Raw genomic sequence first — 27,098 nt, forward strand, 5'->3', positions numbered from 1 at the left:
CATGCCTACTTGTAATCCCCCTGTCACCCCCACTGGCACGTAAGGGGCGTGCTCTTTGGTTTGAATGCAGTGAGCAAGCTGAGTGTGCTTCTTACCACATCATAGACTCTGTGATGGTAGGATTTGGTCCCACTACTAGGTGAGGGCAAATCTTAAAGATTCTGGGCTGTGATATTTTAATTCCATCGATAAGCTGTCCTCTTTGATTCTGTGAGAGAATCTGGGTATCCATGTATTTGAGGGGCTGGTGTAGATTTTGCAGATAAAATGCAGGATTCCTGGTACAATTTGAGTATCAGATAAATGATGAATCAATTTTTTTAGAATTTGTATCCCCCAAATATTATATGAGATATCCTTCTGTGAAAAGATTGTTGTGTATGCAAAATTCCCATTGAACTTGGTGTCCTGTATCTACAGGTGGCAAACCTGGCAACGCTAGGCTGGGGGACGTTCTTGCAAATGATCTCAGTCGAGCCAACCTGCTTGCCATCCTCTGTAGTGCTGACAGCCGAGCGGAACTGGAGGTTCCTACTTCTAAAATAGTCTTAGGGTGCCATAGAAGTGGTCAAGAGGGACTTAGTGGCTGATAGGAACTGGGACAAGAAAAGTAGGACATTCTCTGAAGACGAGAAATCACAAAAGGTGTCAGCACTTGGGAAGAATGCCTCCGAGTGGACTCTCAAGGAGGTGGGTGTGGGGAATAAAGGGCATGCACCCCACACGGGGACACAGAGTCAGCATTATTTCCAGAACTGAGGAGTTCTGTACAGAGCGGTGTCGACATAGGTGTAATACATGCATCAGAGAGGCTTCTAAAACAAGGCAGGAAGTGAACTCGACTTTTACAAGCACTGGCGCTTCTGCTGCTCTGCAAGATGTCACCTCTTTGCATTCCTGGTAGAACAATCTATGTCTTTTGTGGCAGTTATGGGATGGGGGCATTTGCAAGTGGTGCAGAGTTTAGTGAAGACACAGAGGTTGGAGCCGGGGGAAGAGGTCCCCAGAGCATCTCCCTCGTAAACTGAGAGCAAACCCCCAGGTAGATATTGTGGGGAAGGTGTGTGTGTGTGTGGGGGGGGGAGAAACTTCCGGCAATCTCCCTCACAGAAGGAAGAGCCCAAATCCCTCCATCATTATGACACTTTTCCTTAATTTTTGTCAAGACTCTTACAGTTAGATACTTTGGATGGTATTTTTTTTTTGTTCTTTGTGCATTTTAATTGGCCAAGTTCTCCTAATTCCTTCCCAAGCCATTTTTTTTATGTGAACACGTTAACAGATAGACATACAGACATGTCTGATTTTCGTTATGCAATTTTGTTCTATCAGCTGATGTCCCTTGAACGAATAAGCGTTTGTAGACTATTCTAGTATTAGCTGACAAAAGGCTTTATTGAAAAACATCTTGGTGAACTGTTGTTCTGTGCTTCCTGAACATACTGGACAGGGAAGAATGTACTTTATAATAAAATTCAGGCTTACTCCAGTTTGTTATAATACCGTATTTTTATGTGTCCATTATATTAGGAAGCCTTCTGTGTCTTTCTTTTAGTGTTTTTGACATTGCTGGGTGTGGCCAAGAAAAGAGAAGAATACCTAAAAGTATAGACAGTTTGTTTTGAATAGGTTTGCCCCCTCTGAGAACGAGTAACATTGTGATACAGCGCATAATGTAGTCATGAAGAATAAATAGTTAACGTTGTTTGCATAGACCACTTTTCACGAGACTAATCTTTGTATCACCTCTTACCGTAGTGTTGGTTTTGGAAAACTTTTTAATAACAGGATATGCTGTATTTATACCAATAAGGACTTTTGTCCTTTGTCCAACCTTAGAAAGCACTCTAAATGCGTTCTCTGGCACTTGAGAGAAATTGGCGTTTATTTGGTATTGCCGCGAGGTGGAAACTCTGTGTGCTCTCCAACTGCCGGGAAGCAGCACGTTTTCATAAAACCTCCAGAGGAAATTGCCACTGCTGAATTTTGCGCGAATAAGAGGAACAGAAAGTGTGGCCTTGCCTTTTCTTTTAATAGTCAAGGGGCAAGAATGACTCCTATAATGGGATTCTAAATTTGCCAGACCTGTATTAGATTTGTGAACTCTTGCTCACCACACTTCATGAAGGATGTGGAAAAACTGAAAGGAAGGTTGAAAAAAAGCAACAAAGGTGGTTTCAATGAGGCAACAAAGTTCCTCCCTAGAAATCTTACAGGAAATGGGCGTCTTTCACCCACGCCTGGAGAAGTGTTGGGTGTATGATCAGATGTCTGAGTTGGGTGCACGACGGGGGTGAGTTGCCCTGTGTTCTGGGGAAGTAAAAGTTGCGTCCCCACAGCAAAGGTGACGCCCCCAAATTGCCTGCTTGCTGCCCTAGAGCTGCCACATACACCTGTGCATATCACGGGTGTCATGCCTAGTGTCCCATAAGAGGCTCCCAGGCGCAGTGCCGAGATGCTGACTGCAAGGCCCCGGAAATGCCATTACTGCTTTCCCCCTACAGGGGTTGACCTCAGTTTGCGATTTGGAAGTGCCCCAATCTTCTAGGTCATCCAGGAAAGAAATTCACGTGAATGGAGCAAATGAGGAGGGATGTTGGTCGACTTAAAAATGGCTCTACTGGGGCGCCTGGGTGGCGCAGTCGGTTAAGCGTCCGGCTTCAGCCAGGTCACGATCTCACGGTCCGTGAGTTCGAGCCCCGCGTCAGGCTCTGGGCTGATGGCTCAGAGCCTGGAGCCTGTTTCCGATTCTGTGTCTCCCTCTCTCTCTGCCCCTCCCCCGTTCATGCTCTGTCTCTCTCTGTCCCAAAAATAAATAAACGCTGAAAAAAAAAAATTAAAAAAAAAAATGGCTCTACGTATTTCGCGGCCATGGCTCTGCTCCAAAGCAGTTTTGCATGTCCTTGAAAATGGTGGAAGCCCTGCCTGTCACAAGGGCTTATCACATGCAATTACTTCCCCTTCCCTTTTGCTTTTGGGAATGCAGGCTTGTAGAAAATACTCTGTAGCCTACCCTTCCCTTTTCCTGATGATTGAAACATAAGGTTTGGACTGGAAAGTGTCAAAGCTAATGTGTGGATCTCCACTGCAACTTACTTAAATGGAGAGTTTGTCTCCAGTTTTATGACTCACATTGACTGGTGTGTGGTTTATATGAGTGGAAAGTTTGCGCTTTGGTTAGAGGAGTCCAGGAAACTGTGGCTTCGTGTTATGTCCTTAATATCCATCAAAACCGGGGTGTCTGGGTGGCTCAGTTGGTTAAGTGTCCTCCTTCGGCAAAGGTCATCTCACGGCTCGTGGGTTTGAACCCCGCGGTGGGCTCTGTGCTGACAGCTCGGAGCCTGCAGCCTGCTTCGGATTCTGCGTCTCCCTCTCTCTCTGCCCCTCTCCTGCTCATGCTCTGTCTCTCTCCTTCGCTCTTAAAAATAAACATTAAAACAATTTTTAAAAAATCCATAAAAACTGTGCTCACATGTATGTATTTATATTGTGGCAGTATATCTATTTATGTGCTGCGCTTCCTAATGTATGGTATCAGGGTTGTGAAGTGCCATGGAGAGTGTAGAAAACTTCTGTTCAAAATGGCTAGTAGGTCCTTGTCAAGTTACTTCATCTTTCTGAGCCTTTTGTTGTTTCCTCGTCTGTACAATGGAATACATGTGACAGAATGCATGTATTTAGCTGCTAGCGTGTCTGTGACAAAGGAAGGAAGACAATATAAAGAAAACTGATGAGCACGGTACCTATCACAAAACCGTTCTTGATAATTATTTCATGTAACCAGGTGAGGACACGGCCCGCAGCCGAAAGGAGCGAGTGCTGTGCTCCACCTGGAGTTTGTTTCCAAAGACATGTTCACCTGTCAGGTGGAATGATGCTCTTCTTTCTCTCTCTTTGTTTCCAGCCACAGGACGAAGTCTTCAGGCTGGCCACCTCCCTCGGGAACCTGGGGCTTGAACCAGGTACCCCCCTATGGATGGGAGATGACTGCGAACCGGGATGGCCGGGACTGCTTCATCAAGTAGGTAGAACTGACGCCATGAACAGTGAACTCTTTGCTTTTTCCATGTCTCTTTTTCAAGCCATGACTCAGTCAGTTAGCTTTGCATTAGGGTCTCAGAGACGTTGGGAGGCCATTACGCAAAGCATCTTAATCTCCTGTGTCTTCTATGTCTTCCGACATGAGGTTGCTTCGTCATTGGTCGTGTGCCCTGTGAGAGTAATACGTCGGGGTGTAGTAAGGGCATTCTGGGACGGAGAAACAGTGTTCAGTAGTAAATCTGAGGCCAGTTGTACTCGCTGTCTGAGGCTAGAACTAAAGTGTGACATGGAGGTGTAGCATTTCAGTTGCTTTCTAGAAATGGTCAAGACAGAAATGTTACTAGCTCATTCGTAACTTAAAACATCAGCTGCAAGAATTGTGTGCGTTACTGGTTGACTCATAAGTTTCTCACACTAACACTGGCTAAAGTTTTGGAGTTTTGTGGTATATTTTTTTGTGTGTTACAGTGCATATAACAGAATGGCAAATTTTATGTAACATCTTAACCATTTTTTGGTGTACAATTCCGTGATATTAGGTACATTCAGAAGGTTATACAACCATTACCACTGTCCGTTTCTAGAACTTTTTCATCATCCCCAACAGAAACTCTGTACCCATTAAATAACTTCCCATTCCCCCTCTTCCAGCTTCTGGTAACCTCTATTCTACTTTCTGTCTCTATGAATCTGCCTATTTTCTTTAATTTTCTTAAATGTTTGTTTATTTTTGAGAGAGAGGGAGAGAGAATGAATGAGCGAGCAGGGGAGGGACAGAGAGAGAGGGAGACAGAATCCAAAGCAGGCTCCAGGCTCTGAGCTGGCAGCACAGAGCCCGACATGGGGCTCAAACTCATGAACCACGAGATAACGACCTGAGCCGAAGTTGGACACTCAACCGAGACACCCAGGCGCGCCTGAATCTGCCTATTGTAGATATCTCATATAATGTGAAATCCTAAAGTATTTGTTGTTTTGTGTGTAGCTCATTTCACTTAGCATAATGTCCTCATCATTCATCCATGGTATAGTGTATAGAATGATTTTATTCCTTTTCAAGGCTGAATTATTTTCCTTTGTCTGTATTCTATTGTATGGATACACCTGATTTGCTTAACCATTCATCTGTCAATGGAAGTTTGGGTGGTGTCTACCTTTTGGTTCTTATGAATAATGCTGCCATGAACATGGCTTTACAAGTATCTGTTTGAGTCCCTGCTTACCATTCTTGTGGGTATATACCGAGCAGTGAAATGACCAGATCATAAGGTAGTTGTACGTTTACCTTTTGGAGGAACCACCAAACTATTTTGGAGGAACCAGTCACTATAGTTTTCTGGTTTTTTGGAGTTGAATGAGATGAGTTTTTTTTTTATTCTGATCTTTATTTTTTTAATATAATTTATTGTCAAATTGGCTTCCATACAACACCCAGTGCTCATCCCAGCAAGTGCCCTCCTCAGTGCCCATCACCCACTTTCCCATCTCCCCCACCTCCCATCCCCCCTCAGTTTGTTCTCTGTATTTAAAAGTTTTGTGGTTTGCCTCCCTCCCTCTCTATTTGTAACTATTTGTTTCCTCCTTCCCTTCCCCCATGATCTTCTGTTAAGTTTGTCAAGATCCACATATGAGTGAAAACATACAATATCTGTCCTTCTCTGACTGACTTATTTCAGTCAGCATAATACCTTCTGGTTCCATCCACGTGGCTGTAAATGGCATGATTTCATTCTTTCTCATTGCCAAGTAGTATGGGTAAAGAACATGTGGTTTATATATACAATGGAGACGAGTTCTTATATTGCACTCATCAAAAAAGCAGGCATCCACCCCACTTACTTTTACAACCCAAGTGAATCATTCTTTTTTTGTTTTTAAGTTTATTTATTTATTTTTGAGAGAGAGAGAGACGAAGTGAGAGAGGGGCAGAGAGAGAGGGAGACAGAGCATCCCATGCAGGCTCTTCTCTGCCAGCACAGAGCCTGACCCAGTGATTGAACTCATGAACCACGAGGTCATGACCCGAGCCAAAATTAAGAATCTGTCGCTTAACCGACTGAGCCACCAAGGCACCCCAAATATTCTTAAATATCAGAATTAAAAAAATAGATGTGAGATCATTAAGCATGGTTGATCCTAGCCTAATACACCTGAGCAGAGATTGGAGGCCAAAGGAAACTTTTTTAGACCATGGGCTGCATTCTTTGTTCTAGTCAGTCTTACTGGGGACTGACAAGCAGACAGAGTCACTATCAAGGTGCGGGATCATGTTTATAAAGATAAAAATATTTCCAAGATTGTTTTGGGGGATTTGGTCGTTGGACAGCCTAGCACCTCCCAGTGATTATTGGAAGGTATTTACATGAAAAACACATGAATGTTGCAGTCAGGTTTTCGGTCTCTGTGGTTGCAATCTCTCCTCTGTTTTTAATTTCCTGCGAAGGGGAAAGGTGGTGTCTTCAGAGTACAATTTGTTCCTGGGGGGCTTGCCTTCTGGGAAGATTGAAGTGGCCCTTGAACATGACCCACCTCAGGGAGCCTATGGCAGTGGCCCTCTGGCTCTTCAAGGCTTTCCTGAGGATGTGCTCCCCTAGAAACTACCCAGGAAATGGTAGTGGAATGGTAGTAGAATCTCCCAGAAAGCTCCGAGACTGGCAGAAAGGCCAACAATTTTGCACATACCCTAGATTCTGAATTGCTCATTTCGTACAGTTCACCCAAGTCCCTTCTATTGCTGGAGAGATGATATTTTGTCATATTCTAGTGTGCCATCTATTTTGTAACATGGTTATACATTTTTGTAATTGGCTCAGTCGAGGTGGCCTGGATGCTTTGACTCAAAACAATAAAAATTTCTGCCAAAGAAATGTACTTTGTACAAGATACAGATGATACATGTATGCAGGTATATCTTAGACTTTTCCGATGGAAATGGATTTTGCTTTTTCCCTCGCTGGATCTGGGCTCCCATACGTTCCGAACCATTTGATCAATATACGTGAAGTCAAACCAAGGCCTATTGGTTATACAGTCCAGGCATCCTAGCTAGCTCTGGCCACATGCGTTTTTCCTTGGTGTCATTGACATTTTCAAGGGCAAGCCCAGGTGTAAATTTAACATTTACACTGGCCTAATGCCAGCTGTTAAAACCTGTAAGAGCAAATCAGCAACTTAATGGAAGACACCTATACTGATTACTAAATAGCAACTCTGAAAACCAATGTCACCAGTGTCACTTTTTCAAATCTCTAGGGTTTGTTTAGTTGAAAAGTAAATTTCCACACGTCTCTCAGACTCATTGTTTTCCCATGTCAAGAACAGTACTTGTTTCAAAAGTGTTTGTTCTTTCTTTATCACTAGTGAGTTTTATAAATGAGAATCATTCTGGTGGGGTGTTTTTTTCTTATCCCTTACAGAGAAATACTCTAATTACGAAAGTTTCTGGGGCACTCTGGTTTGCAGTTTGGAGTATATCTCTACTCATTAGTTTTCTAAGTTAAAAGAACAATTTGAAAATTAAACTGTGACTATTAATTATCACCTTTGCAGTTAATTTTTCACTCTTTTACATATTCTCTTTGAAAGAGATTAGATGTCTTCCCTTTTTTTATCTTAGGATCCAAATGATATCCCACATCAGACAATTGGTTTTGACGGAGATACAACTTCTTTCAAGTTATTAATAAAGCTATGGGAAGAACCAGGCTTCACACGTTCAAAGTTAGATTCTTCTAGCTCAATAATGAGCTATTTCTAGCATGATGAGTCCTTCAGAATATAGCCCCGGCTCGTTAACTGTGTTCAAGTTTCCTCTTCCCTTTCCCATCCCCAATTATTTAGGGTAGGACCAAGAAGTTAAATTCCATAGAGAGTTGGTAACGCACAGGGTTAATCATTTTTTTAAATGTCACTATGCACATGGAAATAATTTGAGGAACAGTAGAAACTGCTGATGCCTGGTTGTCCTAGTCTGTTTGGGCCTTTAGAATAAAACACCACAGACTGGGTGGTTCACAGAGAGAAATTTATGTGCATACTTTTTGAGGCTTGGAAATCCAAGATCGGTGTGCCAGCTTGGTTGGGTTCTTGGTAAAGGCCCTCTGCTTGGCTTGCAGATAGTTTCCTTTGCTCTGTACCCTCACATGACAGTAGGAGAGAGACACACAGAGAGAGGGATCATGTCTCTAAGTCTCTTCTTAGAAGGGCACTAATTCTATTGGGGATTAGGGCTTTAACAAATGGATTTTGGAGGAACACAAACATTCAGTGCATATTCCTTGATGTTGGGGTGGAGCCAAGAAATAGAGTTTCAGAAACTCCCCAGGTGATTCTAATGAACAGCAGTGGTTGTTGATGTGCAGCATTTTCCTGTACATGACCTTATTTAATTGACGAATAATGATCCCCTTTCCAGATGATAGAAGGAGACTCAGACTAATCACATGTTGCTTTCCAAAGTTTTTCACATGCTTACCTAGTCCCCACACATCGCACGTTCAAATACACCAAACTCTGCATCAGAAAAAGGGCAACGTTTGTTGCTCTTCTTAGAAAAATATGAAATACATTGGTTTGAGCAACAGAGAATATTGTTTAAGAAACATGGGAGATGTAGGAGCGCCTAGGTGGTTCAGTCAGTTACGGGTCCAACTCTTGGTTTCAGCTCAGGTCATGATTTCCCAATTTGTGAGTTTAAGCCCCACGTTGGGCTCTGTGTTGTTGCTGCAGAGCTTGCTTGGGATTCTCTGTCTCTCCCTCTACCTCTCTCTGCCCCTCCACCCCCCCCCACCCCCGTCAAAATAAATAAACTTAAAAATAAAGGAAACGTGGGAGATGTAAAAGAAGACTTTCTCAGTTGCTTATTATTACCATTTAAGAGAGAGAACAAAGCAGGGTAAAGGAGAGAGACAGACGGGGAGAGAGAAACTAGATCGAAAGGGAAGAGTCTCAGGACACTGTTGTGTTAAGAAATGGGTGAGAGAGGGAGAGATGGATGGAAAGAGAAAGACCTACACAGAAAATGAGGCACTCTGAGATGTTTGCTATAGTAACAGCATCAATAAATATGTCGGTGTAGATGTAAATATAGGTATTTACATAGCTACTGGTACAGATGTACAGAGATACAAGATGTAGTTCTGGATATAGATATAAATGGATATAGAATATAGGTATAGATTATAGAAGTGTGTGGATATAGAGGCGTACAACCGTGTCTGCCCAGAAGGGTCCTGGTTTATGAGTATTGTTCCGACATGATTACTGAGACTATATCCTTTTGCTCTAAATATGTTCTCATTTGGGTGAACCACGTTTAGAAAATTCTTGGGAGACCTAAGGTTTCATGAAACCTTGACACCTGACCTGTGAGATAGTGAAGGTACATTGAGGAATCTACTTTTTTAAAAAAAGGTGAGTTTCACAGGAAGTGGGGTTGCCACATCCTGTGTCTAGTCAACCAGCATTTGGTCCCCATCATCAGACTATAAGACCTCGGTTGTTTTGGCTTGGTAATGGAGTCCAACCCATGCCAAACCTCCTATGTTATGTAGCTTCAATCATCACCCCTAGGGTTACCCAGCCCTATCAATGTGTGTTCAGCTCAGTTCACCTCCACCCTTCCCTGTCATACCTTCCCCACTCAGCATCTTTAGTAATGGCTATCAGCCTCTTTGTCTGGCCATGTGCTTCCTATAAAAGCACTCCTTGGCCCACCCAACATAAGTCCACCAAACATTTATTGAACACTACTATATGCTGAAGATTCCAAGATTAGTAAGGCAATTTCTTAGCTTCCAGGATCTCAAGAGTGTGGTGGTCATGATAGGCCTGCCATCATTCTCAACCGAGCAAGATCTGTTTAACCTCCTTAGAGACCCATAATATGTATAACAGAGACAAGGGAGCCCTGTGTGTTAGTAATGTACCATTTTTGAGTTAAATGGGGGCAAAAACATGCCTGTTGGACTGTGTGGCTGGGGATGCTTCATGGAACAGTGATGTGCTTCATAAATCTGGTACTTTGGCTTTTGAAGACTGAATGAGTAAGTAAAACATGATCAAAACAAGTATTAGAACACCAGGTGGCAAGGTACATGATGATGAAGACTCAGCCCCGTTGGAGTCTGGGAATCGAAATGTAGGGGATAGGAAATGAGTTTTCAAGTTCTACATTTGGGAGGCTTCTTTGTTTTCTTCTTCTTTTGTCTAGCTCCAGAAAAGAATAATCTGAGGAAATGAAAGCCGTTTGCATGCCCCACCTCCCTTTTTTATTAATCACAGCAGAAGCAGCTCGTCCATGAGATAGGACTCTGTCATCCTGGAAAATGGAAATAGCCTATTTTTACCTCTCCTTGCTTGTGAACCCAAGAATCATCCCCCTTGGCTTTACCTACTTAGTATAATTCACATGTCCCTGAGAGGAAAGAAGCAATTGATTATCAGGCATTCTTTGGTACTTTTAATGTTATTCTTTGGGTGTTGTTTTGCTTTGTTTCTACCCCAAGATATCGTAAGAGAGTCTTATTCTTATTATAAGAATACTTACCGGGGCGCCTGGGTGGCGCAGTCGGTTAAGCGTCTGACTTCAGCCAGGTCACGATCTCGCGGTCCGTGAGTTCGAGCCCCGCGTCGGGCTCTGGGCTGATGGCTCAGAGCCTGGAGCCTGTTTCCAATTCTGTGTCTCCCTCTCTCTCTGCCCCTCCCCCGTTCATGCTCTGTCTCTCTCTGTCCCAAAAATAAAATAAAAAAAATAAAAAAAAAATTAAAAAAAAAAAGAATACTTACCGTATTCCGTCGATAAGTCCCTTAATCTGTTCTCTTTTAAGAGTTCTCTTAAATTTTTCCTTCTCTAAAAATTAAAAAAATAGAAAGTCAACAAGAATGAAGTTGTGAAGTCGGATTTGGACATTGTGATGGTACCCACCATTCCCCATAATATTTGTGTATTTGAAATAGATGTCAGTTTCCTACTTTACTGATCCTGCATTATTAAAAGACCTCCAACAGGGGCACCTGGGTGGCTCAGTCAGTTAAGGGTCTGACTTTTGGTTTCTGCTCAGGTCACGATCTCACAGTTCGTGGGTTCAGGCCCCACTTTGGGCTCTGCGCTGACAGCGCGGAGCCTGCTTTGGATCCTCTGTCTCCCCCTCTCTCTGCCCTTCGGCTCCTCCCCCGCCCCCCCAAAATAAATACACATACATTTTTTAAAAATCGACATCCAACAAAGGACAAATGGATCTGAGTGATTACACAAGTTGTTACCCTTTGATTCTGGGAATGAAATATGCAAGGTTTTTATGAAAATTTAAAGGTGTGCCAAGGATACAAATAGGAGAGATTTATTTCAGGGGGCTTGCTGTATTATGTTGTGACTTTTCAACTGTTCAGAGTTACGAATTAGCATTATGTTGGAGAAGAAACAGTTTGCCTCAGTTTTTGTGTTTCTGATGAAGAATTCTTAAATAAAATACATTGCTTCCAAGTATACACAATGAATTCTTCATAAAACGCAAAAAATTTCCTCATGGCAAGAGCAAATGCCATTTAGTTAAATGAGTTCCTTTAGGATCCCAAGCATCCATTTAAGTGAGGGAGGTATATTATAATTTTGGAATCAGAGGAACAAACTAAATGTGATAACATCATTACATGCAATGAAAGGTAATTATGTCGTGTCAATGCAAAAGCTTTCCCGGCTGAACATTAGGGGCTGTTTATTCCCTTCATTGGAACAGATTTGTTTTCTTTCGAATCTGACAAAGCACCTATCTGCTGAGTTAATAATTACTGCTCCCAGCTGGAAGATAAGTTTGCAGAGTTGATGGAAGTGCTTTTAAAAGGAAGCCTCCGAAATGACGCTATCATTCCTGTTCTAACCTGGCATATGGCTCACAGAGCTGCGCTAGGCAGGCTTCTCCTGTATCAGAGTCTGTTTCGATTTCTCTGTACATTTGTTCTAGACATTTTGCTGGGTTACTGAATCTGTCCATCACTTGTGCATACATATCTCAAACTCTTGGCTTTTTTCGTCCAGCCCAGCCGAAGTATTGTAATGACCTGAATTTCCTCGGGCCGCTTGATGACAGGGAGAGTTGGGACACACACAGTCAAGCAGAGCTGGGGACAGCAGGTTGGGCGGCGAACAGGATTGGTTCCTTCTTCTCCTGAGCGTTTTTGCAGCCTCTAGGGATGTCCGTGAAGTGGGTCACGAAGGCCGTTCAGGATCACAGGGACAGCCAAACTGTGAAAGGGAGGAGCACCTGGAGGACCAGGTTTGTGTCACAGCCTGTAATTGAAATAGTTGCTTGAGGCTGCTACCACCTCTTGATTCTTTCGAGTGGCCTCTGGAGCTCTTTCGGGATTGAGCCAGCCCTCACAGAGAGCAATTTCGATATCATCACCTAAGGCCGGGGCCCAGGCAGGAGATTCTGGCCTGTGCCAAATGCCAAGTGGCCCGTGTGGATGTTTCTGCCATGTAAATTGGCTGACCTGAAGGGAACATGGTATGACCTTTGTGGCACACGTCTTCTCCCTGTGGTCTGCACGCGTGCATCAGAGCAGGAGAGCACGGCTGCTTATGGAGAGTCTCACTGTGGTCCCTCAGGGCTTCGAAACCACAGTCCCTGCCACGCCCTTGTCCTCTCTCTCCTCTCAAAGCCTCCATGAATCCTTGTTATCAATGGCCCTTTTCTGGAGAAGAGTCTCTTCAGTTGGGCGGATGATGACGAATGGCAGTACTTGTTTGTGCCGGTGGTCGCGCAGATGAGCCTGGGTCCAGAGTAGGCATGTCACTCTGCCGTCTCATGGAGGATGTCCCTCTGTGACTCCAGGAGCACAGGCTGGGCATCGGCAGTTCGGATGGTGAAGGCCGCGAGAGACTCTCTAAGACGACTATTTGATCTAACAGATGCCCGTGAGTATACAGGGCCAAACACATGATTTTCAGCACCCACTGCAGACCGAAAATCAGCTCCCTCCCTCAAAGAGCTGGATAAATGTGCTCATAACGGTACTAAAATCTCTAGGTTTTCCCTTCTGTGGTGTGCCAGTATTTCCTACTTTTACATTTGACACCATTCTATGTAAGGAGAAGTAAAAATTTTGAATTATTAGCATGAATCTTACTGATGACTTTTTGATGGAAACGTAAGAGCTTTTCACTCGTATGCAGAATCACTGACATTACACAATTTGTATTTCGTGGCTTATACGTTTATATGTGTTTCATTCCAACCCAAAAAGCAGAAATGGTATATGAAATTCACTTAACAGTTTTTCTTTTACTTCTCGGTATGAGGACACTCTACCCAAACTCCCTACCTTTGGCTAGGTCTTAGGTCAAGAAGAACTGAAAGGAAATGTAACTATGGGTTGCCCTATCTTTCCCTTTCCTTCTCTGTCTTCATTTTCGGTAGGTCAATGGCCAATACAGGGAAGGAAGACAAGTAAGAAAGGATGTGACAGGATTGCTTGGTCATTCATTTTTCTTAGAAGGCTATAACTGCTAAAGACTGATTAGCCTTCAGCCCTCACCTCCCAAGATCACCTATTGATTTTTTTTTTTTTTTTATCATTTTCTTCATGTGGTCTTTTCAATAGATACCTAGCAAAGAGGACAGATTGCTTCTGGGTATTGACTCCCTCAGAAAGTTCTCTCTCTGCCCTGTTAATGATGTGATTTCTCACCAAAGGATAGACACTTTTCTTCCTCCACCCCGACACTTATTTCTGTAGGCCAAATCAGCAAACCTTTTCCGTAAAAGGTCACATTATATATATTTTAGGCTTTGGAAGCAATGTGGTGGCTATCACAACTCAAAGCAATGCAACCCTGCCATTTTAGTGTGAACACAGCCATAAGAAATATGTCAATAAATGGATATGTAAACAAATGTATAAATAAACTGTGTTCTAATAAAACTTTATTTACAAAAGCAAGCTGGGGGCCAAATTTGTCTTGTGGGGTGGAATTTTTTTGCACCCTCACTCTAGAGTATCTTGCATTTGACCCCATTCTTATTATTTCTTATTATTTCTAGTGCACTATCTGATAAATTTATACAACCCTCCCATGAAATGGGAAGCTGCCATTTATTTTATGCACCATGGAATTTATGGTAGACATTGGTAAAGTGCCTTTTCTTAGGTACTGTTAGTAATGCAAAGTTCCATGGTATATTTACTGTAAGTAAGGACTTCTTGCACAGCTCTCACATTCGTGACCCACCTCTAAGTAGGGTTGTAGGAATAGCACCATCAAAATTCAACAGAGAAGTAAAACCTTCACTGTTAGAATGTCATGGCTCTCTCCACTTCCTCGTGATGGGGGCTGAGGGAGAGGAGGTCAGCCGATCACAGGGTTTGCAGCTGCTCCCATAGCCACTCAGACCTTTGTGGGAGGGGTTGAAGGGAAAGCAACAATAGCAACCTAAAACCCAGTCACAATGGAATGCTAAAAGCAAGTGCAAATAATTGTTAGGGAAGTGAAAATTACATAGCAACTTGTCACTAGTGGCCCACAGAGAAACAGACCCATTGTATTTTGGAAAAGTTAATTGTCCATAGTGTTTTGAACTAATACTGCTCATTTTCCTTGAGGAATTTTATGACGCTCCCATATAAAAGTCCCCAATTCACTTCTGGTGATGTTCTGTTCTAAGATATTCTCTTGGCTTCTGTGACATCATTCCCTTCCTTTTGCCGCAAACTCACTGCTTCTCTTGTCTCCTCAGCTGGTTCTTCTTTTTGAGCTCAATGATTAAAGTTCAGTTTCCCACATTATCATGCCTACATTTCTACTTGCAACTCACAAAACATTTAAGGGATTTTTTTGATTTCAATATCTTGATACTATTTCATTTCAGTCCACAAAGTACTGGAAACTCATGACTGTGCCCCTACAAGAGATGGAGGAGGTTAATCAGGGTTGGGTTACATGCCTAGAATTTTTTCTGGGCCATAGTAGGTAGTCAACAAATACTTTTGAGAAAAATGTTTAGGTGTATGTATATATAAGTAGATAGATGGGTGACTTAATGGATGCATGAATGGAACTTTTTCTGAAGCATTATATTCAGTAGGTTGTTCGGAATAATTCTGATGGTTAACTCAGTTAACATAGTATCCCAATAATATTCTGCTGTGTAAATTTCACTACCAGAATTTCAGCACATAGATAAAGCCCTATATTTCCTAAAAGAACCTTGAGACCTTGAAAGGTCATCATGTCCTTGTCACTGATTCGTATCATAGTGTGCCTGTTTATCAAATATCCAAAATTTAGAATGTAATGAAAGGGAATTTCGGAAGTAGTGTAACTACACTGTATCCCATCAGCAAGTGGATTAGAACCCTAAAAGACAGAAATTGGGTGGTCAGAACTCTTGGGCTAGGATCCCAGCTCTTCTCAGTACTAGTTGTGTAATGGTGGGTAATCATTTGGAGACTGTAGGCCTCGCCTCACTTTTGTCATTAGAAAATAGTGTGTTTGGACTAGAAAACAGTGCAATTTGGGAATCTAGTGAGTTATGAGCAACAGAAAATTCCTAACAAGTTTGGCTTTAATAATGAAAAGAATTTTTTGTTTTATGTCACTAAAAGGTAGTGGTAAGACGCTCATAGGTAAGAGAAGCCTAAGAAAATATGATGACTAAATGTGACGTGATACCCTGGGTGGCACTGTAGAACAGATAAAGGACATTAGGTGTAAACCCACGGGTAATCTGAATGAAATATGAGCTTTAACTAGTAATAACGTATCAGTATTGGTGCACTGATTGTGAAAATTTTCCCATGTTACTGTAAGATGTTAACAGTAGACAAAACTGAATGTCAGATAAAGGAGAACTCTATAGTTTTATCAAAGTGGTCTAAAATAAGTGTGTATATAAGAAGTACTCAAAGTGGGGTGATGCCAACAAGATACCAGTCCATGATGCTTTGCCACCTCACTCTCCCACAGAGAAACTGTGTTTCTATTATGGAGGAATATACCTTTGTGAGAGTCGTAGAGACCAATTAAGAAGTCGTAGTACCCTGACCAATGTAAAGCAAAGAAAGAATTCAGCAAAAGAGATAGTTAAATTCATGTTGGTTTGCGTACCTGTCCATGTTCCTCCCCCTATGTGAACTACTGTGGTGCAACTAGCAAGACACCACCTACACCAAAGATCCTTACTCAGGACAGAAACAACAGAGCAGTCCTTGCACCCAGTGTTCTAGCTTGTCTTGGGGCTTCCTGGGGGGGCTGTGATCCTTCTCCCCTGACTTGGAGTGCTGATTGGACTAAAGATTTTGTTTGAAAGCTCTTGAAAACAGATGCTATTGGTATGGACCCTTAGAACTTCAGATCCATTGGTAGGTGTCTGGAGGAACAAGATATCATGGGTTTCTGAGAAGTCAGAACAAGCTGCCCCCTGAATTTCAAATGACTAAAATCAGGGGCACCTGGCTGGCTCAGTCAGATAAAAATATGACTTCAGCTCAGGTCATGATCTCACAGTTCATGGGTTTGAGCCCTGAGTCAGGCTTCATGCTGACAGCTCAGAGCCTAGATCCCATTCTGGGTTCTGTGCCTCCCTCTTTCTCTGTCCCTCCCCTACTTGCACTTGATCTCTCTCTGTCTCTCAAAAATAAATAAACCTAAAAAAAATTTTTTTTTAAATAAAATGACTTTAAAAATCACACTCACAAGTCCAGAGAAGACACATCCTCAGGAAATGGTTGAAATATTCTAGGGTCTCTATCCGGGCTGACCAGTGAAGTATTTCCCTGGATAAAACCCGTCTATAAAGGCTGGAAGAGATTTTTTCACCCCAAATGCCCACTTCTCAACAACAATAAAGAACAGTGGCATACTAAGATACAGGGAAAGTGGGCCAAATGTAACAACAAAATTAAATGCTAGAAACTGGCTCTAATGAAATACACATTCATGTGCATGTCTTTGTTTCACATATCATAATAACTGTCATAAAATGTGCCATGAGCTAAATGAGAACAGAGATAGAGACAGCTAAATGAAACAAGGAAAACACTGCGTGAACAAAATGAGAATATCAATAAAGAGATAGAAACTATGACATACTCCCAATGGAAATTCTGGTGTTGGAAAATACAATAACTGCAATGAAAAGAACACTAGAGTAGATGAACAGCAGACTTGATCAGGTAGAAAAAAAACTGGGTGAAATTGAAGACACATTTGAAATTGTAGAGTCAAAGTAGAAGAAAGGAAAGTAGAATGAAGAAACAGGAAGACAGGCTTAGAGACCATGAGACACTAGTAAGCAACGTTGTATTCGTTTTGGAAATCCAGAATGAGAAGAGGGTCGGAAGTGGGCCGAGAGTTTATGTGAACAAGTAATAGTGAAAACTTCTCAAATTTAAAGAAATATCCATAGTTATTAAAGAACCTCAAATAACTTTAATCTAGGATAAATTCAAAAAGTCACACAGCTAGTCAGATAATAATCAAACTGTAAAAGTTGAAGGCAAAGAGAAAAATGTTAACAAGCAGGAAAAAAAACCCAACTCATCATGTACAATGAAGTTTTTATAAGGTTATGAGTGAATTCTTCAGCAAAAACATTATAGGCTAGAATGAGCAAGATGATACATTTAAATTGCTGAAATAAAAAACATAGTTTTCAACCAGAATACTGTATCCAGGAAACCTGTCCTTCAAAAATGAAAAAATCAAGACATTCTAAGAAAAACAATTCCTGAGGAAATTCATTACCACAAGATCTAGTCTTTAAGAAATATTGAAAGGAATATTTCAAGGTGAAACAAAATGATGCTAAACCTTAACCAAAAGTCAAATGAAATTATAAAGTTCTCCAGTAAGGTAAGCATGTTGACAAAAGTAGCTTCTTCTCTTAATGTCATTTTCATGCATCAGTTCGGTTTTAATTCTTGTATAGAACTTAAATAATGAAAACATTTTTAAAAAGCACTAAGTCTATGCAAATGAGTATGTAACATGTAAAGATGTGATGTGGGACATCAATAACATAATGTGCCAGGAGAGGGTGGAGCTATTGAAGTGGCTTTTTTATACAATTGGAATCAGGTTGTTATGAGTTTAAAATAGAATGTTATAATATTACAATGTTTTATGTAATTGTAATGATAACCACAAAGAAATCACCTATAAGATATATAATAAAATGGCATTAAGAAGGGAATGAAAGCATGCGAGTATAAAACTCCATGAAACACAAAGGAAGCTAGTAAAACAGGGAAAGAGAGATTAAAAAAAATACAGCTCATATAGCAAAAGTTAAGTCCTTCTATGCCAGTAATTACTTAAAGTACAAATAGATTAAACTCCCCAATTAAAAACATAGGTAGAAGGTGTTTTAGAAACACAGACTCTGAATATGTGCTGTCTGTAAGAAACTCACTTTTGATGCAATGATAAAGTGAAAGTATGGGAAAAACTTAAATGCAATCTGTACTCAAAAGAGAGAAGCAGTGGCCATCCTGATATCACACAGAATAGATTTTAAGTCCAAAAGTGTTTCAGGAGACAAAGAAGGATATTATATTATGATCAAATGACAATTGTCCAAGAAGATGTAATAATTACAAGTATTTATATAACAAACATGGAAGCTTCTAAATATATGAAGCAAACATTGACAGCATTCAAGAAAGAAATATATAGCAACACAGTGATAGTTCGAGACTTTCAATAGCCCACTTCAATAATAGATAGAAAGAAGATAAATAAGGAAACAGAGTAATTGCACCTAGCAGTCATAACCAGAATATTGTGCCCAACCACAGCACAATATACATTCTTAAGGAATCTTTCAAACATTATCCAAGATAGACTATATGTTAGGCCTAAGAGAACTCGCAATAAATTTTAGAAGAATGCAATTATACAAAATATCTTTTCAGATAACAATGGAATGGAAATAGAAATCAGCAAAAGAAGGAAAACTGGGAGACTGAGGAGTATGTAAAAATTAAACAGTGCACATAACCAACTAATTGGTCAAAGGAAATGTATCCAGGGAAATTATAAAATACAGAGTGACAAGTTAAACATGAAAACTCAATGTATTAAAACTTATGTGATACAATGAATGCAGACCTAACAGGGAAGTTTGTAGCTTGAAAATATATACTAAAAAAAAAAGGGGAAATATTCTGAAATCAATAAGCTACCTTTACACCTCAATGAGCTAGGAAAACATGAACAAATTAATCCTAAAGCTAGCAGAAGGAAGCGAATAATAAAGATGACAGCACAAATTAATGAAATGGAAAATAATAAACCAAGAGAAAAAATTCAATAAAACCAAAGTTGCGCTACTTTTAAAAGATCAATGTTATTGGCAAGCTTTTATCTAGATTAATAAAAAGGAGAGAAGGCTTAAATAAATAAACTCAGAAATGAAAGAGGTGACATTAGAGTCAATGTCACAGAAATGAAAAGGAATACTAGAGAATACTTTCAACAACTGTATGTCAACAGATTGGATAACAAGAAATGGGTTGCTACCCACAAAACAAAACAAAAGAAAAAAGAAGAAGAGAAAAAATAAATAAAGCTAGAACTTGTAAATATGGGGCCCATGGGTATTTCAGTCATTTAAGCGTCTGAGTCTTGGATTCCACTCAGGTCATGATCTCATGATCCCTGAGTTTGTGCCCCGTATCGGGCTCCATGCTGACAGTGCAGAGCCTGCTCTGGATTCTCTCCCTCCTTGCTCCTCCCCTGTTTGCACTCTCTCTTGCTCTCTCTCTCTGTCTTCAAATAAATAAATAAACTTAAGAAAACTTGAATAGTGTTTACTAGTGTCCGTGGTAAGGACAGAGAGTTGTTTTTCAATGAGTATATATATTTAGTTCTGAATGGTGTCTCAATTCTGGAACTGTTACCCAACAATGTAAATATACATAACACGAGTGAATTGTGCACTTTAAAATGTTCAAGATGGAAAGTTTCACAATACATGGTTTTTCCATGATAAAAAAAAAAAAAAATCCATACCAAGTATTAGCACCAGCTTCGGAAGAGGTTTAAGGAGCACACAGAGGTATCAGGGCTTTGCTCCCCATCTCTGAATTCTCTCTGTTCTGTCTTCACCCTCCAGTTTCATTTCTCTTGAATCCAGTCCCCTCCGGTACCAGCATTCACCATCCACAAGAGAGAGATAAGCTGTGTCCCCACATTCTGCAAATCAACCTCTGGGCTCTCACTGCTGGAACTGGTGTAGGCCACGCACAATCCCCCTTCAGCCAATCACAATGGGTGGAGGTACGGGAAATGCTGGTTGGCTTACAACCAACAGGGCTTGCCCTGGAAATGTAAGTAGAGTCAGTCCTGCCTGTACCAGTCGGGAGAAGGGTCATTTTCTGCTGATACCAGGGGTCAACAAATTTCTGTACTGGGGCCATATTAGAATTACTTTTCCTTTGCCGGTCATGTGGTTTCCCTGAAGCTATTCGATTCTGCCATGATAGCATGAAAGCAGCCATAGACCTTAAATAAATGAACGTGGCCGTATTCCAGTAAAACTTTACAGATACTCAAACTTGGATTTCATATAATTTTCATCTATCATGAAATGTCATACTTTGTTTTTTCTTAACCATTTAAAAATGTAAAACCATCTTAGCTCACAGATGGCTGGTAGGATTTGGCCCACAGGCTGGAGCTTGCAGATTCCCTGTTCAAGATAATCTGTCCAAATGCCTTTTAGCTCTTGAACAAAGGCATTTCTGTGTGAGTTGCAGCAAGGCGTCTGGAAGGTCATGCAATCTCTTTTTCTTTTACCTTGTGCACTGAATTGTCATAACTTTTGGTTGACATAGAACACTTGGCACAGACAGGACAATACACTGTTCAATATTAGGGAGAATGACTCTTCTCCACCATTATTGGAAATTAAAGGGATATCTTCAAATCTGCAGGTACAAATTAGAGACTTAGGTTCAAACCATTGTCGGGTTGCAATGCAATCGATCTCCTGTTTTTGTTCACTTTTACACATGTCTTTTTGTCTGGCTTAAATATTTAGTAGACTCCAGCTGTCTTGAGAAAGATCTATTTCTTAATGGCTTTATTTTCCAGTCACTGATCAGAGGGCCATTATGTAAATGATCGAAATAAGTATTCAAAATGTGGGTTTCAAGTACTTTAGTGTCACAGGGTGACACTGGAGAGAGAGGAATTGGAGATAGAGCTGAACAGTAAGGAGCAGAGGAAGAATAAAGTCAAGGAAGCTTTTAATTTCCTACAAGGAGAGGGTTTATCTGGATCTCTGGAGGAAGATGAAAAGAAAACAGGCTTGGGAGTGAACAAACTTCATTGGAATAGCATTGGTGCTGTAGGAGTGCAATGATCTGTTTTAAAACTAAAATTGGCAACCGTGGAATGATTTGGTCAGATGTATTTTGGCAGCCTTTGAATTGCAGTCCAAATACTTTAGCACATATAATGACTTTTTAAATTTGTTCACTGTTTATGTCCCTCCTACTTGTAAAAAATATCTGCCTCAACTAGCTTGTGGGGCTCTCAGTGTGAATTTTAATGGCACAGAATTTGCGCTCTTGTGTACAGTTTGTGGCACCTTTGTGATATTATTCAAGGGTTTCAGGGTCCTACAAGAAAGCTAGATTTCAAGCACAATGTGGTTCGTTGGCTAAGCTCCAATTGTAGGGGCTCTAATCTGAGGTGGTTCATGATAAAAGACACCTGATTGGGTGGTGCACATGAATCGTTGTTTCCCTGGTGTAATTTTCAAACAGGGTCAAAATGCCACTGAGGGACAGGACGGTGAAGGACTAGGTGAGATTCACCTTCATCGGCAATAATGTATGTATCAAATAGGGATCAAACTGTGTGCTCTTCACAAAGCTCACTTGTCCTAATACCAGCAGATTAAAATTATAAACTGTAGAATTTTTTTTTATAGCAATTGCTTGAACATGAAGATTTCCCCGTGCCTAGTAAACAGTTCCTTCCTTTCAAGCTCTTCTGAGCCGCCCTTATGAGATACACTCAAAGAACGTAGTGAGGGTTAGTTTTGATCCTAGATCTAAATGTTCCCATGATGGTTTTGCTGATTATCTGTTTTCTCTAGGCTTCGTTATTGCATTTTTATTTCCTTTCTTTTCTTTTCTAAATTGGAGGATTCCCACATTCCATGGGAATAGTAGCTCCTCCCCAAAATATCCTACAGCCTGCTTCCCTTTCAATTTATACTTTATAATCTCCTAACGACTAGGAAGCCAGTTGAATGAGGTTGTTAGAATTATAAATAAATTAAACATTAATAGTCTGTAAGCTAGATCCTCATGGTCTCTCAGGAAACAAGAGACAGGTTTAGTGGTAAGGTTGCGTATATTTCCTTGATCTCCTCAGAGTCTTTTTTGGTTTACCTTGCCATATCCTTTCCAAGACTTGATTTTTGTATTCCATCTAGTTGCGTTGATAGGAAAGTGACTTCCAATCAATGTTATTATACAGGGTTTTTTATTAGTTGGGGGAAAGAAAGCTAAGATAGAGGAAACCTTGGTGGTTAGGAGTGTAACCTCTGGAGTTAGGCTGCTGGTGCTGAATCTTCCATTTCACTTTCTGGTCCTATGATGTTCGACAAGATGTATAATCTTCCTGCCTTCTTTTACGCATCTGTCGAAAGAGCATAATAGTAGCTCATATTTCACTGAATATTAAGAAGGTTAAATGCCTTATTCATTTTATGGTATGAATAGGAAATATTCAAGTGTTAACATTATTATGATGAGTATTATCATCATCATTATTATTATTTTCATTGGGAAGAGATCGAGTTGGGGAAAAAGTAAGAAAGCGGGCTCTCCCTACAGACTTCAAGTTAAATATCATCGCTGGGAATGGTGCCTTGAGACATAGGATCTGTACTTTTCTTTCCTATTACCTGTCTTTTTGAAATATACATACTTCCAAATAAAGCATGATATTAGTAAATATATTAATCAGCAGTCTGCAGAGAGACGGAACTCATAGGACGATCTGTTATCTGCAAGCTGGAGACTCAGGACAGCAGTGGTGCAATTTTAGTTCCAGGCAAACTGAGTCAATAAGTACCATTGTGAACCTGAGGCCTGACAAACGGGCGTGCCAACGTCCAAGGACAGGAAGAGAAATGGGTGTTTCTGCTCAAGCACTGACAGCAAATGTGCCCTTTATTCCCCTGTTGGTTATATTCAGGCCCTCACTGGATTGGATCATGCCTCCCTGCATTGGTTAGGATGATTTTCTTGATGCAGTCTACCAATTGAATTTCTGGCATCAAAACACTTATCTCATCTGAAAACATCATCAAAGACACACCCAGAAATAATTTTAGCCATTATCTGGGCATTTCCTAGCCCAGCCCAGTTGACATGAAATGCACAGAGTTTACGGGAGAAACTGAGAATAATGCAATGATAGTCGGGGATTATAATGACCCACTTTCATCAGTGGATGGATCACCTAGGCGGAGAATTAATGGGGAAATAGCAGACTTTAATAGTGGACCAGGTGTTCCTAACAGACGTGCGGTGTGTGCCATCCAGCAGTAGCAGAGTATATTTTCTCAGGCATGCATGCAGCATTTTCCAAGATGGATCAAAAGTTGGACTGTGGAATAGGTCTTGACAAAACTGGAAAGATTGAAATCATATCTAGTATCTTTCCACACAGTGGTATGAAACTAGAAATCAGTAGCAGGGGAAAATGGGAAAATTCACAAATGTCTGGAAAATGGACTGCACACTCCTGGAAAGCCAGTAAGTAAGTCAAGGAATGAATCAAAAGCGTATCTTGCCATAGGGAGAAATGGAAACACAACATGACAGAACATGTGCGTTGCAACAAGTGTAGTTCTAAGAGGGAAGTTTGTAACAATAAGAAAAGTTTCAAATAGGCAAGCTGACTATGCCACGAGGGATGAGAAGAAGACTAGGCTTGGCCCAGACTTGGCAGAGGAAGAGAAATGGTAAAGACTAGAGGAGAGATAAATGTAATAGAGACTAGAGACACAATAGATAGGATCAATGAAGCTGGGACTTTGTTTTGTGGAAGGATGGACAGAATTGAGAAGTCTTTAGCTAGAATAACCAAAAGAAAAAGAGAGAAGACTCAAGTGAAGGAAATAATGAATAAAATATGGGACACTGCAGCTGATAATTGCAGAGGCATAGAGGATTATAAGAGACTACTCTAAACATTTATATACTGATGAATTGAATGACGTAGCACATGTGGATAGAAACACACAGCCTGCCAGAACAATCTTCAAGAAATAAAAAATCTGAATAGGCAAATAATGAATAAGAAGATTGATTCAAAACCTCCCAACAAAGAAAAGTCTGGGACCAGAGGCTTAGTGATCAATTCCACCAAATATTTAAAGAAGAATTAATGCAAATCCTTCTCAAATTCTTGCAGAAATTGAACAAGGGGAAAGGATTCCAAATTCATTTTACAAGGCCAGCACTACCCTCACACCAAAGCCAGATAAGGACACTACAAGAAGAGAATAGCAACATGATTCTAAAAGTCCTCAAGAAAATACTAGCAAATCTAATTCAACTGCATATCATGAAACAAATCAGTATGCAACAATGAGTTTCATTTTTATACACAATGAACTCTCTGTTAGAGAAGTTAAGAACACAATTGCATTTTAGTACATTGAAAAGATTATACACCTTGACCAACTGGGATTTATCTCTGGATGCAAGGATGGTTTAACATCCACAAATCAATAAACATTATACAACACATTAAAAGAATGAATAATATCAAACATATGATCAACTCAATAGATAGATTAAAATGCATCTATAAACTTCAGCATCCTTTCATTATAAAAGCTCTCAACATGCTAAGTATCGAAGGAATGTGCTTTATTATTATTTTTTTAATATTTCTTTCTGAGAAAGAGCGAGAAGGAGGGGAGGGGCAGAGAGAGAGAGAGAGAGAGATATGGTCTGAAGCAGGCTCTGCACTGACAATGGAGAGCCCAATTTGGGACTTGAATCTATGGAACCCCGAGATCATGATCTGAGCTGAAGTCAGAGGCTTAACTGATCCCAAACCACCCAGGCACCCCGAAGGAATGTAATTGAACATGACATAGCCCATATATGACAGGTCCACAGCTAACATCATACTCAGTGATGAAAAGTCGAAAGGTTTTCTCTAAGATCAGCAATGAGATAAATATGCCTAGTCTTACCATTCCTAGTCAACATAGTATTCAAGTTCTCACCACAGTAGTTAGTCAAAAAAGGAAATAAAGGTGTCCGATTTGCAAAAGAAGTTAACTTGTCTCTGTTTGCAGGTGACAGGATCTTACATAGAGAAAACCCTAAAGACCTCCTCGCCCCCCCCCCAAAAAAACTGTGAGAATAAATCTCTTCAGTAAAGTTGTAGAAAACAAAATCAATATATAAAAATCAGTTGCATTTCTATATACTAAAAATAAACTATCTGAAAAAGCAAATGAGAACAACATACTTAGGAATAAATTTAAATAAGGAGTTAAAAAATATGTTAACAAAAACTTTGATTAAAGAAATTATTGAAGACACAAATAAACGGAAAAGTATACCCTGTGCATTAACTGGGATAGTTAATATTGTTAGAATGTCTACACTACCCAAAGCAATCTACAGATTTAATTGAATTCCTATGAAAATTTAAATGGCATTTTTCCATAAGAACAGAAAAATCAATCATATAATTGGTATAGAAATACAAAACACACCAAAGTAGCCAAAGGAATCTTGAGAAAGAGGAACAAAGCTAGAGACATTACACTTTCTAATGTCAAACTATATCACAATGCACTAATAACGAAAACAGTACGGTACCAACATAAAAACAGACACATAAACCAATGGAACAGAATGGTGAGCTCTTAAATGAATCCCTGTTTATATAGTCAGATAATGTTTGACAAGTGGATCAAGAGCATTCGACAAATGGTGTTGGGAAAGGAAACATACATGCAAAAGAATGAAATTGGGCCCTTACACCATACATAAAAATTGACTAGATATGGATTAAATACTTGAATTTAAGGTCTTAATCCATAAAATTTCTAGAAGATGCCACAAGAAAAAACTCCTCGATATTGATCTTGGCAATAATTTTTTGGATATAACACAAAAGACTCAGGCAACAAAAGCAAAAATAAAGAAGTAGGATTGCATCAAACCGAGAAGCTTCTGTATAGCAAAGGATGGCTAAAAAAATAAATAAACAAATGACCTATAGAATAGGAAAAAAGAGTTGCAAAGCTTATATCTGATAAGGGTTTAGTATTTAAAATATGTAAGTAATTTTTACAGCTCACTAGCAAAAATTGAAACAACCGAATTGAAAACGGGCATAGTATGAAAATAGTCATTTTCTCAAAGAAGACATACAAGGGATATCAGGGATATCAAAAGGTGTCCGACCCCACTAATCATCAGGGAAATTCAAATAAAAACTGCAGTGAGATACTGCACACCTGATAGAATGACTATTCTAAAAAGACAAGAGGTAAATGTTGGTGAAGATGTGAAGAAAAGGGAACCCTTGTGCACCGTTGGTAGGTATGCAAACTGCAACATCCAGTATTGGAAACCCTGTGGAGGTTCGTCAACAATTAAAAATAGAACTATCGTATGAGCCAACAATCCCATTTCTGGGTAAATGGCCAAAGGAAATTAAATCAGAATCTTCAAGACATATATGTTGTCCCTTGTTCATCATATTCTCATTCACAATAATCGAGATATGGAAATAACCTAAGTGTCCACCGAGCGATGAAAGTCAAATTCTGAAAATAGAGTAAGATGGCCAGAGTTTGGGGAGGAAATGGGGAAATGTTGGTGAGAGGTTACAAACTTTCAGTTTTGAGATGAATAAGTTCTGGGAATCTAATATAAGCATGCTTATTGTAGATAATACTGTATTATATATTTGAAGTTTGCTATGACAAGATCTTATGTGTCCTTACCCGCCCCCCCCACACACACAAACAAAATGGTAACTTTGTGAGGTTATGCATGTG

General features: G+C 40.2%; 1 protein-coding gene across 9 annotated transcripts in view; it reads left to right on the forward strand.

Annotated features, from left to right (window-relative positions):
* Positions 1 to 27,098, forward strand: part of FRMPD4 (FERM and PDZ domain containing 4) — an 856,248-nt gene that overhangs the window by 661,642 nt on the left and 167,508 nt on the right. For all 9 annotated transcript variants that reach the window (XM_045472369.1, XM_045472370.1, XM_045472368.1 and 6 more), the window contains one exon: positions 3,905 to 4,021. In XM_045472369.1, coding sequence (XP_045328325.1) covers positions 3,905 to 4,021 — 117 coding nt within the window. The remainder of the gene's footprint in view (positions 1 to 3,904; positions 4,022 to 27,098) is intronic.

This window comes from Leopardus geoffroyi, chromosome X (genome assembly GCF_018350155.1).
Source record: "Leopardus geoffroyi isolate Oge1 chromosome X, O.geoffroyi_Oge1_pat1.0, whole genome shotgun sequence".
NCBI lineage: Eukaryota > Metazoa > Chordata > Mammalia > Carnivora > Felidae > Leopardus > Leopardus geoffroyi.